General features: G+C 35.7%; 1 protein-coding gene across 2 annotated transcripts in view; it reads left to right on the top strand.

Annotated features, from left to right (window-relative positions):
- The window catches only part of ADCY8 (adenylate cyclase 8), a 397,348-nt gene that overhangs the window by 353,895 nt on the left and 24,002 nt on the right, over positions 1-19,451 (top strand). For both annotated transcript variants that reach the window (XM_051971100.1, XM_051971099.1), the window contains one exon: positions 11,600-11,746. In XM_051971100.1, the coding sequence (XP_051827060.1) occupies positions 11,600-11,746 (147 nt within the window). The remainder of the gene's footprint in view (positions 1-11,599; positions 11,747-19,451) is intronic.

The raw sequence follows: 19,451 nt of genomic DNA, 5'->3' as shown, positions 1-19,451 counted from the left end.
CTAAAACAGAAAAACATCACACAACTCCAGACCCATTTATTTGAGCCATGGAAGAAAAGACATGGGGAAATGTATTTGTTCAGTTCATCATGTTAACCATAGGGGCTAACTAAGATGTTTGCCGTTTTGATAGCATCAAGGAAAGCATGTGCAAGAAAGTAAGTCTGACTGGTCAGTTGGTTGTTGTCCTTCCTTCTCGAAGAGGACCAAAATGACCTCACTATATTATAATCGAGTTATAACATGTCCAACTGTGGCTGATCAGACCAATATGAGTTCTGAGTGCTCTGGCACAGGTTGGACACAAATAGTGCCTATGGACATTTGGGATGGACTCCCCAGTTTTACATATCTCACATTTCTCCTAAGCTACTTCAATTCCATTTTGCTCATAGAGTCCAGTACCTTCTCTGATGAGGGCATGCCATGCTGGACAGTCCTGTGCCAGTGTCTCCCATGTCATACAATCAATTCTAAAGTTCTCAAGAGAGACCTTGAGACTGTCCTTGTATTGTTTTTTTCTGACATCTTGTGAACACTTGCCCTCTGAATTTTCTATAAGTCTTTTTGGCAAGTGTACCTTTGGCATTTGAACAATGTGGCCAGCCAATGGCTCTGAGCTCTCTGCACTAGAACTGGAGTGTTTGGAAGTTTAGTTCTAGGAAGGACCTCAGTGTCTTCTATCTTATCCTGCCAAGTGATCTTCAGAATCTTCCTAAGACAATTCCAATGGAAATGACTCAGTTTCTTGGCATAACATTAGTACACTAAACACACTAATGGTAAATTCTTTAACTTGAAAAGGCTACAAGCCAAAACTAAAGTGGAGGAGGTGCATGATCTTTTGTTGGTAAATGATTGTGCACTCAATGCAATCACCAAAGTTGAGATGCAACAATAGTATACATCAATTCTCTGCTGCTTTTGGTAATTTTGACTTAACAATTAATACCAACAAAACACAAGTCCTCCATCAACCAGCACCATACCATCCATATGTGGAACCATCATTTACAGCAAATGGAGAAGTTTTGAATGCTGGGGATAAATTCACTTATTTTGGCACTATACTTTCCAGGGATGTCTCCATTGATAGTAACATTGACACACACATTGTCAGAACCAGCTCAATGTTTTGGAGGCTCTGAGGGAAATTGTGGGAGAGAAAAGGCATTAGATTGACTGCTAAACTGAATGTCTATAGAGCCATTGTGCTGACCTTACTGTGGTATGCCTGTGAAACCTGGACAGTATACTAGTACCATACCAGGAAACTAAAATTTAATCATTCAATGTGATCACGTTTAAAGACACAGCTATTCTAGCTACACAGGCCATCCAAAAAAGGCTATTCTTACCTATAATGGGTAAGCATGGAAAAGCAAGGTTTTCAGATACCACAGATAGTAGGTGATCAAGGCATATACCAAGTATAATACAAGTTCCTTTAGAATTATTATTTGTGCTTTGAATCTTAAAGATACTTTTTTGTTTTTTAGCAAATTTGATTTATTTTTGTTTTTGTTTTGGTGGAAGGAAGAAAGGATATGGTATTTTATTAGTATAGGGAGTTTACTGGGGAACTGAGTGGTTTATTGATTTGCCTAGGGCTACACAACATACAAGACTTAAATCCAGGTCTCCTGGACTCCAAGGCCAGATCTTTATGCCCTGTGCATCAAATACAATATCCAAATAGAAACTGGAAAGTCTTCCCAGATGGAGATAGTACCTAGATTGAGTCTTGAAATTAGACAAGGATTTCACTGGACACAGATAAGGAGGGTGGACATTCTAGAGGTATCAGATGGTGACATGACAGAAGAGTTCTGGACCCAGAATCAAGAAGATCTCAGTTGAAATCCGGTTAGGTGCTTCCTAGCTATGTGAACCTGAACAAGTAGTGATTTACCTCTGTTTGTCTTGCTTCTTCACCTATTAAATGAAAATACTAATAGTGCCTAATATGTAGAATTGTTGTTATGAGGAACAAATGAGAGAAAATTTGCAAAAGTACATAACATGCCTGCTACATGGTAGGCAACAAACAAATGCCTATTCCCTTCCTTATCTTCCTCTTCAGAGAAGGATGGTCTGGATAAAAGTGAAAAGGAAAAAGAATGTAGAATGAAATGAGACAATAATAGTCTGGTTTGTTTGCAACAGAGTATATAAAGAAAAACTCAGTAAGATATCCTGGAAAGGTAGGTTAGAGGCAGATTAGAGACTTTCTTAAATGCCATAACAAAGAGTTTCTACTTTATCCTGTGAGCAATCAGAATTGGAATACGAAAGTGAAATAGATAGATCTGGGCAATATGAAGATAATCTTTTTTTTAATAGCTTTTTATTTACAAGTTATATGCATGGGTGATTTTACAGCATTGACAATTGCCAAACCTTTTATTCCAATTTTTCCCCTCCTTCCCCCTACCCCCTCCCCTAGATGGCAGGATGACCAGTAGATGTTAAATATATTAAGGCATAAATTAAAAATAAATAAGTATACATGACCAAACCGTTATTTTGCTGTATAAAAAGAATTGGACTCTGAAATATTGTTCAATTAGCCTGTGCAGGAAATCCAAAATGCCAGCAGGCAAAAATATAGGGATTGGGAATTCAATGTAATGGTTCTTAGTCACCTCCCAGAGTTCTTTTGCTGGGTGTAGCTGGTTCAGTTCATTACTGCTCCATGGGAACTGATTTGGTTCATCTCATTGCTGAAGATGGCCAGATCCATCTGAATTGATCATCATATAGTATTATTGTTGAAGTATATAATGATCTCCTGACCCTGCTCATTTTACTCAGCATCAGTTCATGTAAGTCTCTCCAGGCCTTCTGAAATAATCCTCTTGGTCATTTGTTACCAAACAACAATATTCCATAATATAATACAAAGATAATCTTAGCAGCTTTATGAAGAATGACTTGGAGCAAAAGATGCTGGAGACAGGGAAATCATTTAGAAAGTTATTACAATAATATGAACTGAAGAGTAAAGGAATCCTGAACCAAGATGGTGGCAGTGGGAATCAAGAATCCGAAACAAATAACAGACATTTTCAAGGTAGCATCCATAGAACTTGGCAACTATTCATATGTTGTTGGTATGGAAGCTTCTTCAATAATGAGGGTGTTAATAAAATGGGGATAATAATACCTGACCCATCAACAGTGCCTCACAGAGGTATTTAAGAATCTATTGCTTCATTCATTCCTTTACACAACAAGCCCTTATGGAACCCTATTCTGTACTAGGCTCTCTGCTAATCACTAGGTTCCAAAGTCAAAAATGGAATAGTCTCTGGCCTTTTGAGAGAGACTATGGAGGTAGGGCAACTGATTGTATATTGGGGGGAGGGGAAGTGGGGGAAAAAGCCTCTAACTGTGAATGACTAGAAAAGTGTCTATCCTCCACAGAAAAGGAAAAGTTGGAGAAGGAGCTGAATTTGTGGAGCAAAATAAAATAATGTATGTATTGCCATTTTGAAAACTATGGCATAAATGAACAAAATTATGCAAGATATTTTTCATCCATAGCTTTTATTACTTTTTTCTTTTATTTTACTCACACAACAGGGGGAAAAAAAGCATTTCTGTATACACAGGAAATCACACACACACAAAAAAAGGATTACATATGAGATCTTGAATCCAAATTTCCTCCTCCTTATTTTTACATGTATATAATAATACATTCTAAACATTTCTTTCAGAATTGTCCTGCTTATCTTTACTTCTATCGAAATTTCCCTGTTTTTCTCTGCCCTCTTAAAAATATTTCAGTAGTCATTTTTTTCCTGTCTTCTTTCATCTATAAAATAAATCAGTGAAGGAAATGGTAAAGCACTCACAGCATCTTTGCCTAGAAAACCCCAAACAGGTTCACAAAGAATCAGAAATAACTGAATAAGCCTTTTTTTTTTAATTGTCTATGATATGGGGCTTTCCCTTTTGGCATTATTGTAGATGTCCTCTGGTTCTAATAGCTTTAGGCAATTTTCATTGTATTCTTTCTTAACATAAAATGTCCAAATTTATTTTCTTATCATAGTTTTTGAAGAGTCCAATTAGTCTTAAATTATCTTTCCTTGATCCTTTTTCCAGTCTGATGTGTCTGATGTCAGATATCTTACATTTCCTCTATTTTTTGACCTTGTGATTTTTTTTCCATGCTATTTCCATTTTATCTATTCTAATTTCCAAGGAGTGCATTACTTGGGTAAGATTTACCACTTTCTCTTATAGACTGCCTATTCTCCTTCCAGTTCTTTCCTTCAGAGCATTTATTATTATTTTTTTTAATCTCTTGCTTCATTTCTTCTAGATATTCATGTAATTCTTGTAGATCTCTTTTTTTTTCCTTTTCCTCTGAATTACCATTTGAATTGTTGCAAAGTCACTTTCTTTCTTTGAAGAATTTGCAATAATTTTTGATACTCACAATATGTGAGGTTTTTTATTATTATTATTACTATTTTCTTAACTCTTTAGTTTTAATTCCTGATTTGGAGTTAAGAGTCAGCTTTCCTCCCTATTCCCCCCACCTAAATCTTTGAGGTTCAGATTACTGAATCTTCAGGGAAGACTATGGCTTCTTGGGATAGAAGACTCTCAGAACACTCTCCATCTGAGCTTTAACACTGAGTACTGCCATGCTTCTCTATTACATACAGTACCTATAATGGTAGTACCCACAGTAGTTGATACTGCTGTCTAAGAACCCTTGCTGTATGTTTTCAAACACTCTGAGACTTCCTCACAAGCAGTTTTTCTCTTTCAAAAATGTGAAATTGGGCAAAAATACAAGGGTAGAATGCACTTGTATTCTTGTGTGAACTTCTCTAGGAGCTTTGGAAATCTGTAGACTTGCTTGCTTGCTTGCTTGCTTGCAGAGGTATTGGCTCCCCTTTTTAATTGCTTTTGGACTTCTGCCTGACTTTTTGGACAGTCCCATGTTGGGGGGAGAAATTAACTTATGGTGGTTACTCATTGGATTTCTTGACCATTATGCAATCTGATATGAATTTCAGATTTTTGCTAGAATTAGTTTGGGTGAACTGGGCAGTCTGTCTCCATTCAGGCAGTCATTTTAGCTGGAAATTATAAACATTTCAGACAAGGATTATGGCATTTCAAGCTTAAAAGGAATATTTGAAGTCATCTAGTCTAACCCTTTAATTTTATAGATGAGAAAATTGAGGCTGACAAAGGAGAAGTAACTGTCTAAAGTCATAAATGTATTTAGTGACAGAGACAGGACCAGAATGCAGAGCCCCTAATTCCTAATGGGGGTTTGCTTTTTTTTCACAGCATCTTCAGTGAAAGATAGGATAATGCTTAGGTGTGTGGGGTGGGGAGGTGAAAGAGAGAGAATGAGAGAGAAAGAGAGAGAGAGAAAGAGAGAGAGAGAATGAGAGAATAAATGAGAAAGAATGAGAGACAGACAGACAGACACAGAACAAACAGAGAGATAGGCAGGCAAGCATAGAAAGAGAGAGACAGAGACTGAGAGAGAAATAGGCAGAGAGAAATAGAAAGACATACAGAGAGAGACAGAAACAGAGACAGACAGACAGAAACAGATTGACAGAGATAGAAAGAGAAATATAAACAGAACCAAAGAGACAGAGACAGGGAGAGACAAAAAGTGAGACACAGAGAGAAACAGAAAGACAAGGAGAGAAACAGAAACAGAACAGAAAGGAAGAGTGAGTGACCAGTTCTTTTTAGTCTAAGAAGTGACAACATCTGTTCTCTGAAGGTGAAGTGGGAAGTTAGCAAGGGGTGACCAGAGGGAGTGAATGGAGAAGTTAGGCAGCTTCCTGACTGAGGTTGACACTTCATTACATGGTTATTTTGTGTAAGCCTCAGTGTCAAATGCAGTCATGTTCAAATATGCAATATAAAAAGTATGTCCCAGAACCAACTGCAAATTCTTTTTGGTTCACAGGTTTCAAAGTATCTCTCCAAAATTCCGCTTCCATTTCCTGCAATAGTAAAATTGGGCTTCATACCTACAGTTATTCAACTCTCAAAGTCTGTCTTCATGAATTTCCACTGACTATCCCCTATTCCTGTAGTGCTCACACTGCTCATTTCTGCCCCTAGTCTTCCTGGAATCCTTCAAGTCCTATATAAAATTCTATCTTCTTCAACCTCTTTAATGCTTTAATACTTGGAAATTGCTTCCATATTATCCTCTATCTTGTTGTATATGCTTGTTTTTGCATTGTTTCCTCCATTACAGTATGAGTTCCTTTAAGGTTGGGACTATTTTGGTGTGGTTTTGTCTTTTTTCCCCCAATAATCAGCAGAATGCCTTACACAGCATGCTTTTAATAAAGGCTTACTGACTTCATTACCAATCATCTTATTCTCAAGAAATTGTAGACTGACTAGATTGGCTGGTACCAAAGGAGGATACCATAGGGAGTGGGGGAGAAAGGCAGGGAACATGCTGTGCCTTATTTAGAAGTCACCTCCTCTTTTCCCCATTTATTAGGTTCTGTAGGATGCTATTTCACCTCATCAACCTTATCCCTAATGAATGGCATGTTGGAGTTCCCATCAGCTTAATTTAACAAATATATAATAAAAAAATCTTGCATTCTCAGAGCACCCTGCTAGGTTCCAAATGAAATTAACATTTTAAATGAGATCCAGTCCTTATTCTAGTATAAGGGAATGAGTGCTGATTTTGCAGTAAAAAGACCTGGATTTAAGTCCATTCTGGCCCCTTACTTCCAAAATGACCTTGAGCAAAACACTTAATTTCACTGACACTTGGTTTTCTCATTTATAAAATGGAGAATTAGATTAGAAAACCCCTAAGGTCCTTCCAAATCTATGATACAATGAATATAAACATGCCAGGGAAGGATAGGATACTTTGCATTAAATAGGACTTTACATTCACTGATAGTCTGGGGAAGGGGATTGATGAAAGGCTGGGGAAAAGCTAAGTGACAGATTTCTAGACATTGGCTTAACACCAGAAGTGTTTTATAAGTGTCCAAGGCCTTCTCTTGACAGCTCACTTATTCTCTCTCCTAGGTTTCTCTGTCCTGGTTTCTATTTAACTGTCTGTCTATAGGACTATATTTCTGATCTTCAGAGAGGATACTTGAAAAGCACCTACTCTAGGAATCTGGATCTTCATAATTAGGATGTGTTTGGAGGGGTATGCTGTACATATATGTGTGTATGCATATGTGAAGATGGCAGGATGGATAGCACAGCACTTCCATGACTGGAACTTCCATTTTAGATCTAAAACAAAATTTTTTTTTTAGATTTTTTAGTCACAATAATGCCCATTTACTCAAACCCTCATTCTAGCGTCATGCTTCCTTTGCTGCTGCTGCTGTAAATCATCAGATACAAACCCTAGAAAAGTAGGTTAGAAGATTTGTGGCTTCAGTTCTTTAGCATTTGCAAGGCTATGCTTATGGCTCTTTGCTTTCCAGCAAGGGCATTTTCTACAGGGATTATACCTGGGGGAGATTTATGAATGAAACGGTAGCAGCAGCAGCTGGCGGACTTTGGAATAATCCTATGATTTAGAGCTGGCCACCAGGCTCATTCCCTTGCTCTCCAAAAATGATTCTCTAAGCATATACCCTAATCATCCCCTGGCAGATTTGTTTTGTTCTCTCCTGCTAACATGCTTGGGCTGCCAGAGGCTCTGATGTGGGCTGGGTCAGCCATTTTCTCCAGCTGCTTCCCTCTCATAATATTAGGCTTAGAAACTGCTTGTCTGGCTAGCCACAGAGTGAATGCTACCGTTTACGTGACAATTCACTGTGTGATGCTATCATGGATCCCTGACCTAGTTCAGGGACTACCTGAGGAGGCCAAAAGTATTATATTTGTTCCTTTTCTTTCCATAAAAGCATCATGGTAGAGTGAATACCTTGATCTTGGAGCCAGGAAGACCTGGATTTGCCCTATTATATTTATATGAACCTTGGGCGGGTCACTTAATTGTCCTTTACTTCAGGCAACTCTTGAGGATTTTAATTTGCAGAGCCAACCAATGTTGATAGAGCCAGTTTCCTCATCTGGGTTTTCCTGTATCAGTAAAAGCATAAGTCTAGTCCCTATGCTCTAACCCAGTTTAGTTCCTCTATCCCTCTACACTGGATCCCCTCCATCAGAACTTGGTGCCTGTATCCCATTTTAAATATTCACAATTCATGGATGGGAGGCTTTCCATGGATTTTACAAGTCTTTGGCATCTTTTACTTTTTTTTCATCCCTATCTGTTTTTCAGCTTATTTTCTACTGTCTTCCCCTACGCCCTCTTTGCTTTGAAATCATTGAGTATCAATCTAATTTGGAGGGTCTTACCAAGTCCTTCATAAAATTTCTCTAGCTACTCATCTTCTGTAAAAGATGTTAACCCCAAAGTTACAGTGATCTTCCTGGTAGTCTTCATTGCAATGCTTCTTTAGAATCCTAAGAACAATAACTAGATACTCCATGAAATGATGCTTCTTGTTGCCTTTGGATAAGCACAAACATCAATGCCATCAATTTCTTTATTTCCCTCTCCAAGAAGAGACTATGGGCCATCCTCCCATTTAGATACAACTTTTGTTTGTCTTCTAGTTCCATTTATTCTAAGAATATCAAATTTGCTGTGATTCAATTCTTAAAATATTATGTTTATTCATTGGTCATTGGAGAGAGATCTCACAATTAGAAAATCAACACTTAAGGTAATGTTTAGAAATGGTCTAAAAACTATGATACCTGGGATCACTGCAGAAGTAGAATGGAGAACTGAGAACCATCATTTTATATTCTTTAATGAGTTGCCATAGTTTAAGAATGTGTCATATAGTGCCCAAGTTTTTGAAAATAAGACTCTCTAGAAGTAGTCTGAAGTTCCCAAAACAGCTACTGTCTTTTCACTTATCATATTTAATGCCTTCCCAACCAGGTAGAATGTTCTAATTTCAATTTCACCAACATGGTTTTCTAGACCCCAGTGTGCTTTCCATCTCAGTAAGAGCTTTCATAGGAGGTCTTCTGTCAAAAACATTAATATTAATATTATTAACCATGATTAAATAAAAGCCAAGAATTTGCTTAGAAACACAATTTTTTTTCTGAAAAGCAAATTATACTAGAAACCTTATTGATCTCATAATTTATCCAATCTTTAAATTAATTACTAGAGCTACATATAGTATAAATATCAAATCAACTGTTAGATCATAACATATGGTATCTTATCTCCCACCCTCTTAAATATCTTTTAAACTTGAAAAGGGACTCAATTTGGTCTGAACATATGATTTATTTATCACTTTCTTTTTAGAAGAACAAGGGAGCCATGAGTAGAATAAGATTTGGACTTCAGAATGATGGGACTAGTTAGGGAGTTATGGCTTCTCTCACTATACGGAACAATCTGTATTTCTGTAGAAAAAATGTAACTTTCATTTCAAAAAAAAAAAGAGGTAGCCTGGGATCCCCTTTGAAAGACAATATCCCCCTAAGATATTCTTAATTAAACTATAATGAACATGTTATGGGCTGCATCCTAGGGCTTAATGCTGGCCTGGATGACACTGATCACTCAAAACCATAAAAAAACAAAACAACAACAACAAAAAAAAACTCAACTAGCCATTAATTCCCAGGAAATTCCCTGCACCAAGGTTATGATTGCTACAGAGAGCTTAAAACAAAGATTAAAAACAACAACAACAACAACAACAACAACACAGAACTGTGTGTTTGTCTTGTGTGGGCGATGGAGCTGAAATTGTCTTGGACAGGATGTTTCCAGACAACCAGTGCTCTGTCCCCTTTTTTTGTCTGTCTGAATCATCTCTCAGAATCCCCCATCGCCCCCCCCCCCCGCCACACACACACAGAGCTTCAACTTGTAATGCTTATTAGCTAATAATAACTAGTTACCAAGTAGATATAGAACAGGCAGGGCCAAACTTGTCATCCCCCCACATTTTATTTCAGTGGAAATAGATATATCTGAGTATCCCCAAAATATTCCCACCCTTTTAATGCTTAGGATTCTCCTGCTGAACCTTAAGGCTTTTGTCTCTGTTTCAAAGCAATAAGTCATGCTCAAGCTGTTCTTAGTCATTTATACCTCAGTGTGAATGAGGAATTTGAGAGAATGGTTTGTTGGAGCAAGCAGTATGATGCAATCAATAGTGTTGGATTCAGAAAGACCTCAATTTAACTCATGCCTTTAGATGCTGGCTAACATTGTGACTCTGCATAAGTCATTTACTTTTGCTTTTTTCTCATTGTAAGATGAAGATAACTTCTCAGATCTACCTCCCAGAGTTGTTGTGAGGAAAAGATAAAATGCTGTTTATAAACTTTAAAATTTTGTATTTTTGTACAATATTGAATATGATGACTCAACTTGTAAGATATTTCACAATTTTCATTTTATCTTGTGCTTATATAAACCATTAGGTGTTTTTTTTTTTTTGCTTGATCACTTTTACTTTCAAAATTCAAAAGTTTTATTTTCAGATTCACAGTACTTGCTTTGTAAATGCCTTTGAAATTGTAATCACTGTGGAATCTTTATTTTAAATACTTGGTAATATTGCATATACATTTATTATAGTCATATTTGGGATTTGAAAAATAGACTAGATTCATAAGTGTTTCTTTCATTATCAATCTTGATCATTAACTTCTTTTTTCTGTATCCCAACTTTTAATATTTTATTCAATTATGCATAATAGGTATTTGTGCAATAAATATTTATAGTTTTCCATTTTGTTTTTTAACCAAGCAAGTATAAATAGACAAGTCAAATCTGGCTTAATGAATACAGTACTGGGCTTGGAATCAAGAAATTCTAGATTTAAATTCCACCTCTGATTATTATTAGCTGTGTGACTCTGTGAAAATAACTTGGCTTCTAAGAAGGTTAAGTAATTCTTTAGGACATATATACTCCATCTGCAACAGTGGAAACAATTTCTACACTGGGATTCCAAACAGTGACAAAGTAACCAGATCCTTTGAGTATTCACATATAAATAGACACTGATTTTAAATATATACATATATATATATAATATAATATAATATATATATAATATAATATATAATAATAATATAATAATATAATAAATATATATATATATATATTAATTCAGGCCAACAAACAAGCGATTATGTTTCACACATTTGGGAACTCATTCAGTTATTGATTCTAGACCCATAACAACTTTTTGGCCATGGGTTTCATTCCAACTACTCTTCAGCAGTCCTAGATGCTGCCAATCTTACAATTGACTAGAAGAGCAAAATGATGGATGTGAGTTTTGTTATATGTTTTTGTCTTTCATTATAGCTTATTTTTTTCCCCTATAAAATCTCACCTCTCTCAGTCTAACCCACATTTCACAGAGTTCATCTTAAGGAACAATGGACTTAATGATCTCTAAGATCCCTTAAAGGTGCTAGATGTCCCAACTTGCTAGGTCCTTTCCATATTTATTTCAGGGAGAAGGCATAAACACAACTGTATTTTTAAACTGGTTCCCTTTTGCATGTTTCTCACTTTTCTCCATTATCCTTTCCATCTAGGAGTTGTATTCCCAATCCTATGATGCTGTCGGTGTGATGTTTGCCTCCATCCCCGGATTTGCTGACTTTTATTCTCAGACAGAAATGAATAACCAAGGAGTGGAATGTCTGCGCTTGCTGAATGAAATCATTGCTGACTTTGATGAGGTAAATCCCAGGTTGTCAGATTTTGTTGTGAAATACCAGGGCCAGCAGGGCTTAATGTGAATGGAATAATCAGTTAGGCAGGTTTTTCTATGATATGAGACTCTAGTGGTCCATGAAATATAGCTCAGCACATTGCATACTGTTAAAAAAATATATGCACATATACATTTTTCCTCTCATGATCAAACCAGAGAAAATAATTCACCAATACAAAGAGAACAGATTTATCTGGCCAGTTACAAGAGAAAATCCATTATCTCAAACCACAACAAAACTACACAGGAACCTTCTCAGTCATCCATTCCATCAAACTCTAGGTACTCTACCCAACTGCCCACAATTGCATAGCAACACTTCATCCAGGATATTCTTTACTCCCCATTCCAACCTGATTTCCAGATATATACAGTGACACCCCATTACAACTTTATTCCAAAGCAGAACTCTATGGGCAATGAAAACTTCCCTTTACTCATTCCTCAATGATTAACATTTTACCACTCCATTTTACCCTCCCTATCACAGTGACTCTTGGATTGTCATGTGCCATTTTTTCAAACTTCATTCACTATTTCGTACTATCACTCTGTTATCCTCATTCCTCTCAACTTAAGCCCTCCACAACCCACTATAAAATTATTTACCCATTCTACTGTGGCTCTCCAAAATGCATGCTCCATAGACAACAAACTTTCATTTAAAACCTTTATTTGTTTTGTTTGTTTGTTTGTTTTTTACTCCTTCTGTCATCTTGTACTTACTGGCTTCCTCTTAATGACAGTTTCTCTAGTCACTGTTTCTAACACTGGCTATATTTTCATTTATACCCGACCTCTGTCTCAATGCTCATAGTTTAGGGGTTGGGATTTTTTTTCGACCTCATTGACACCTAGGTTCTCTAGCAACCTTCATTCTATAAACCCTCCTTTGAGAGGTTTAAATGGCTTTTTTCAGCACCCACCCTTCTGGATCTCTCTGAAGATTTTAACACTGTTGGTCACCCTCTTGTCTTTGACAGTTATTTCTCTTTAAGTTTTAAATGCTACATGTAAATGATTAAACTCATTGTCATTCTCCTCAAAGCCTCTCTTCTTCTAAACCTCTTTATTACTGTAAAGGATATTGCCATCATTCCAGTAATCCAGGCTGGCAGCCTAGGTGCATTCTTAAATCACTACCCTCCCCCCAGGTATGTATGTGTCTCTCTCTGTCCTCTGTTTCTGTCTCTCCCTCTATATGTATGTCTCTCTCTCCCTTTCTTCCTCCCTCCTTCCCTTTCTCCTCTCTCTCTCTCTCTCTCTCTCGCTCTCTCTCTAATTTCCCTCTTTCTTTTTCTCCCTCACTCTTCCTCTTTCATTTTTCATATTTGCCAAGTTGTCTGTCATTTCTATTTTTGTAAAATCTTCCTTAAGACTGCTGTCACCCAGGTGCAAACTCTCATCACCTCACATTTGGGCTATAGCAATAACCTTTTGGGTGACTCAAATCGCTTCCCAGTTCAGTTTGTTTTCCATTCAGCTGTCAAACTGATTTTCCTAAAGCACAGTTCTAATCATGTCAGCTCCTGCCCATCCCTTCCCACTCAATAAATTTCCATGGGTCTCTTCTACTTCCAGGAACAAATATAAAATCTTCTGTTTAGTTCTTATAGCACTTTGTAACCCTCCCCTTTCTGCCTTTCTAAGTTTTTTTATATATCTTTCTCTTCTCTACATCTATGATACAATGACCCTGATATTTTTGCTTACTCACCTAAGACATTCCATTTCCCAACTCTATGTAATTTCACTGCCTATTCCCCATTTCTAGAACTTCCTCCCTCCTCATCTCCTCATCTTCCCTAGCTTCTTCAAGTCTCAGGTAAAGTCCCTCTTGAAGGAGTCTTTACAATACCTGTTTAATCTTATGCCTTTACCGATAATGCACATTTATCCTGAATTTTCCTTGTTTATACATAATGGTTTATATATGATTTCTTCCATATTGGAATCTCAAGAGCAGGACTTTTCTTTATATATCCTGTGCTGGAATATAGTTGGCATTTAAGAAATGATTGATTGATACTAACATTGATCTTTGGAGAAAGCATTGGAGAAAGATGGGACTGAATCAATAATTATTAACTATTTGCTGTATATTATACTATGGACTGAGGATATGAATACAAAAGTGGGCATTTCCTATAGTTAAGGAAAAACTTACATTTGAATAAAAATAAATACTATATGTAAGGAAGTGGTGACCAGGGAAGGGGGTTATTTTTACCTAAGAAGTCAAAAAGATATGAATGGCATCTAGGGAATAGGTCTACATTTTCTTTCCAATTACAAATGTAATAATGATTTGATTAGAATTACCATGGCACAAGGGATGGGAGGAAGAAGTTTCAGAAAACAAGATGGATTTTGGGAAGATGAACAAGATTTGCTCTGGAGATGGCTTTTCATGAATGGTTCAGCCCTAGGGCAGAAATGCCAACTGACTATATTAAATTCCCCAAAGTATAATTTGTGTAGGTCTAGTGTTCTGGAGGATGCAACAGCAAGATAGATGGTAAGAAAATGAGCAAAGTGGATGGCTGCATGTGATATGAAACAGTATCTAGTCTAGGGCCAAATATTAGTTATTAACTTGATAAACCATAATAATTAATATTTATTAATAAATCTAAAAAGCTTTTGTGATATACCTACTGCATGAAAGATATTCTATATTCTGTTAGGGATACAAAAATAAGTCAAAATAATCTCTGCCTTCATGGAGCTTATAAATCCACTGGGGGAATGCTATATAGAGAAAGATAAATATATTCATGACAAATTAGAAGGTGAAAGGGGAAAAACCTCTTATATATGACTGGAACAGCAGAGACCTATGTATACAAGAAGGCTTCTGAGAAAAGAGACAAGTCTAGAAGTGTCTTTCATAGCTGTGAAAACAAATTTAAGACAGAGACTCTTTAATGTACTCTTCTAGATCAATGGTAAAGAGCTATTCCCTTTAGTCATAATAGGCAAAGTCCAAATATTTAGGCCTATGAACCACAGCTCAATATCTTGTTATCCCTTTAGTAAAGGGAACAAAATATCTAGCACTCCTTGTCTCTCTAAATAGCTAGAGTCCAAGTCTCTCTCATTTCTAAGAGATTGGCTATTTTCAAAAAGTTGTAATCACTCTCTTCGTCCTTTTTAGAAGAATGAGTCCCAGGATTTTCTTTTCTCTAGATACTGGAGAGTAAGTGGAAGAAGTGCTAGATTCAGTCAGTAGAATTGCTTCTGCCATTCACTAACCTCTTTAGTTTTCAAACATCCTGAGAAAAAGTATAGAGCCATGAGATGTATGCAGAGCATGGTAAATAATCCAGTTTTGTTGAATAACAGAATATGATTCCTAGGCCTGTGAATAATCTAGGTAAGACAAGAAGGATAGATCAGAGCCAGACTGCAAAAGACTTTGAATGTCAGGATAAGGAAGTATAGTGAATAAATGTTTTTAGAACAATCAAAATGGTCTCTCCACTACAAAGCAAAACTCAAAAGTGATCGTAGTATTGTAGAATTCCTTACTATAGTTCTCTCTCTAACAAAAGACCAGGGCTTTTTTTCCATTTCATCTTTCATTTCAGACTATTTAATTAATAAAAGATCTAATTAAGGACTGCATTTTACCCCAAACACTTTCAGTTGAATAATGAATTACATTTGCAGCACACATATTAAATGAAATATTATGATCGCTTGCTAACTACTAATCCATTTCTGGTAGATAGATGCAATTTGTATCTACCTAAAGCTGGCCCATAGCCAAATGACTCTACATCAGAATAGATTATGCCAAATGATACCTTAGCTCAAGAACATAGGGAAGGAAGCTTTATTATTTTGAATATTTTTATATATAGGGCTGCTTGACAAATTCCTGCTAGTGATTCCTAAAACAATAAGTCAGATTCAATAACTCACACTTAGGTAGTACTTTCTTGAACACAACTATGGGTAATATATTGGGTAAGAATTGTTATTCCCATATGGTGGAAGGAAAAACTGAGATATGGAAAGTTCTAAATAAATTTCCCAAGTCAGATAGCTAATACGTACTGGTATTTGGATTCAAACCAAGTGATTTTTCAAATACTGACACTGACTTTGTTGACTATTGTCCTCCTCTTAGAATCCTTCCTTGGTTTCCATGACACTAATTTCCATCCATCACAATCATTTATATATCGCCCTTTCCATGTGGATATTACCTAAGTCTCTGTGAATGATCATTTTTCCCTTTCTTTTGAGGGAGCATTAATGCAGTGGATGGAGCTGTGGACCTGGAAACAGGAAGACAAGTTAAATCTAGCTTCAGATTCTTACTATCTGGGTGACCATAAGAAAATCACTTAATCTTGGTTTGCCTCAGTTTCTTTGATTGTAAAAATAAGTATCTATCTCAACAGGATTGTGTTAACATCAACTAAGATATTTGTAAAGTACTTAGAAAAGTTTCTGGTACACAGTAGATGCAATATGAATACTGATTCCTTTACCCCACTTTCTAATCCTGTCTAGTCATTCATTCGGGGCATTTTGCAATCTCATCTGTCTTAGCAACTGCCACACTCCAGCTCCTGAATAACTCCCTTCAAAACTCCAAAAATCACTTCCAGACATCATGTCCCCTTCCATTTTGGAATTCTTGCCTACATTTGAGCCATTGTACCCTACATACCTACCTTTTCAACCTTTTCCTCACTACACCCTCACTTTCTACTTGTTGCTCCTCAAATCATTATCAAATCAGCCACTGGTTTTGGAAAGGAAATGTCATCAACTGCCCTATTCCTAAACATCATTTTCATTCCGTATACCAAAATACCACCCCCTCATATGTATCCTCTCCCCTACTAGAATATAAACTTCTGGAGGGCAAGAACTGTTTCATATTGTATTCCCAACTTTACAGAGTGCTTGGCACAGAGATGGAACTCAATAAATTGGGTTTTTTAATTCATTCATTTTTCTACATTTTACTCCCTTTATTTTGCCACTCATTTGATTTATCATAATTTCATAGATGACTCACAAATCTATATATCTAATCCTGGTCACTCTCCTGATCTCATCTCTCATGCATTTTAGTCAATCCCCTAATTAGCATCCGTGCTACTAGTTCTTTCCATTATCTGCCTCATTCCTTTCTACTTGTTAACTGATCTTTCCCTCAGGAAACTTCCTTATATCTACTTATTTACATACATATTGTATTTATCACTAAAATATAAGCTTTTTGGGGGCACAGATTTAATTTCATTTTGGTTTCTTATACCCAGGGCCTAGCAGAATTACTTGAACAAAGTGGGTGTTTGATATCTATTTGCAAATGCTGTCTTTTCTAACAAAAAACAAGACTTTAGTATCACAGAATCTCAGAATTGGAAAGGACTTCAGAAGCCATCAATCTCAACTCATCCCTGAATATGTCAACAAGTCAAGTCAACAAGTATTGAAAATGACTTCCTCTATGATATAGCAAGTAGTCATCTAGTCTTGACTTAAAATAAAAAAATAGGCATATGAGTCAGAAATAATTATTATTTTTGAAAGATCTTTTATAAATGATAATGAAGTCCATGATGATTTTTTTCCAAGAATCTAGCATCTTCTCATCTTTCAGATATTTAAATAATTAATCCTGAAGCATACTTGAAACTATAGCATCTACATGGCAGTATGCTGGTAAATATTTAAAACTCAGACCTCTGAAAATGCAAGACATATTTGTTTAAATCTATGTTATTAACATTTTCTCCATCACTTTCTTAAGTCTGGAAAATCAACAAAACAATAAATCAAGCCCTGATTTGTAAGGTTTGCCAATTTCTGAGATAGAAATGTTCATAATGAAAATTTAACAATTGATACTAACAAGCTGCTATGAGCTGGCTCCTAGACTTTTTGAATGTATATTTGATTTTATTTAGTATGCCCTGTTATTGCTTTTTTTCTGATGACATTTCTACTTTCTCATATAGCACATCAGAAAATGAGGTTAGAATACAAATACAGTGGCTCAATATCATTGATGAAAGAGAGTTTGTTATTAACATCATTCTAGACCTCTTTTTAATCTATTTACAATTCTCTTCCATTTCCCTCCTTAAATACTCTGGTGATGATCTGGCTTAATTGTATTTCTCATCAATCTCTCTTTAAACATGTTTTTTTTTTCTTTTTCTGTTTTATGAAGAAATATACCTCTTGATCTTCTATTATTCTCTTTTGTAGGATTTTGCAAATGAATTAATGTCTTAGACTGTTCTCTCATTAGCTATCATATCTTAATCTTGGCAAGGAGAGCAAGTGTTTTGCCTGCAAAAGTGATTTCTAGACTCTTGATTTTATTTTAGTGATGGGTTTCCATTGATTTGACTGCCATAAGAAATAATGATACACTGTAGTCATGGTTTGTTTTTGGGTCATTTCCTATTTTTTGGTGTTAACATCTTTTTAATGGCTTAAATTAGAGTTCCTTTAATTCCATGCCATATCATCTTTTCATTTTTTTCTTCTTTTGCTTTTGCTTTTGATCTATGCTCTAAAGAGTTGATTGCCTAAGTATACAAAAATATTTGATTTGGCAATGGTTCTCAAATCAGTAGCCAATCATTCCCTGCATACTAAAATATAATCAACACCATTTCTTGTACTACTCATCATGCTCACTATACTCATTGTCTCTTTACTTTTTTCTTGAATAAGATATTCTTCAATTACAGGAGTAAGACTCTTTCATAGTCTACAAGTATTTGGTTTTACTCATTTTTATCCTAATCTAATTATCATATTTTTTTTACTTTCTTCCTATATTTTTATCCTTTAGTCACTAATATTAAAATATTTCTTGATTTGATATGAATAGTTATCAAATTATTTATAGAATTTTTATATCTCTGAAATCTTCACAATCAACTTCAGCACATAAACTTCAAAAAAATTTTATAGTGATGTTTCATAGTAATGCAGATGGTTTCCATGAGCATTCATCTTATGAAATTATATTCCTGACTCCCTTAGGACACACAGTAAAACTAATTAATTGATCCTAACTCCTGTACTTGCCTGTCCAAAGAAAATCAATGAGTTATCTTTCCATTTATCTGTAACTTTCCTTAGGAATGTGGTTTCTTTTATAGTAAGAATTTTAATATTGCTATAATTCTTTTCTTCCAGTAGCATGAGTTTTCATTGGTCACTGGAAAAAGATATCACATTTAGAGTACCAAGAGTTGTTAACCTTTGTAGCGTAAAAATCATGTAGTTTTTTTAAATCTTTTTTCCACCCTTTTTTCCCCACTCTGCTCTAGTCATTATAAAAGCAGAAGAGACCAAAATGCAGGTAATTTTACATTTTTAAAATATGTTGCCTTGAATAATGAGTTCATCTCTAAAATGATCAGTGAACTCGTGGTCTATGCCTGGCCATTTTTAACTATTCAATCTATTCTTAGTTTAGTCTGACCCTCAAAAACTAAGTACAATATGTTGTAGAACAATCTTAAAAATATAGTGGGTGGTTGATAAATGTTTCTGAATACTTTTTAAATGTAATGAATCTTAGGATTTAGAGGTAGAAGTTACATAAGACATTATCTACTCCAATTCCTTCACTTTTTATGTGAGGAATATTAAGAGCAAGAGAGGTTAACTATCTTGTC

This window comes from Antechinus flavipes, chromosome 1, assembly GCF_016432865.1.
Source record: "Antechinus flavipes isolate AdamAnt ecotype Samford, QLD, Australia chromosome 1, AdamAnt_v2, whole genome shotgun sequence".
NCBI lineage: Eukaryota > Metazoa > Chordata > Mammalia > Dasyuromorphia > Dasyuridae > Antechinus > Antechinus flavipes.
This window is presented reverse-complemented; position numbering and strand designations above follow the sequence as displayed.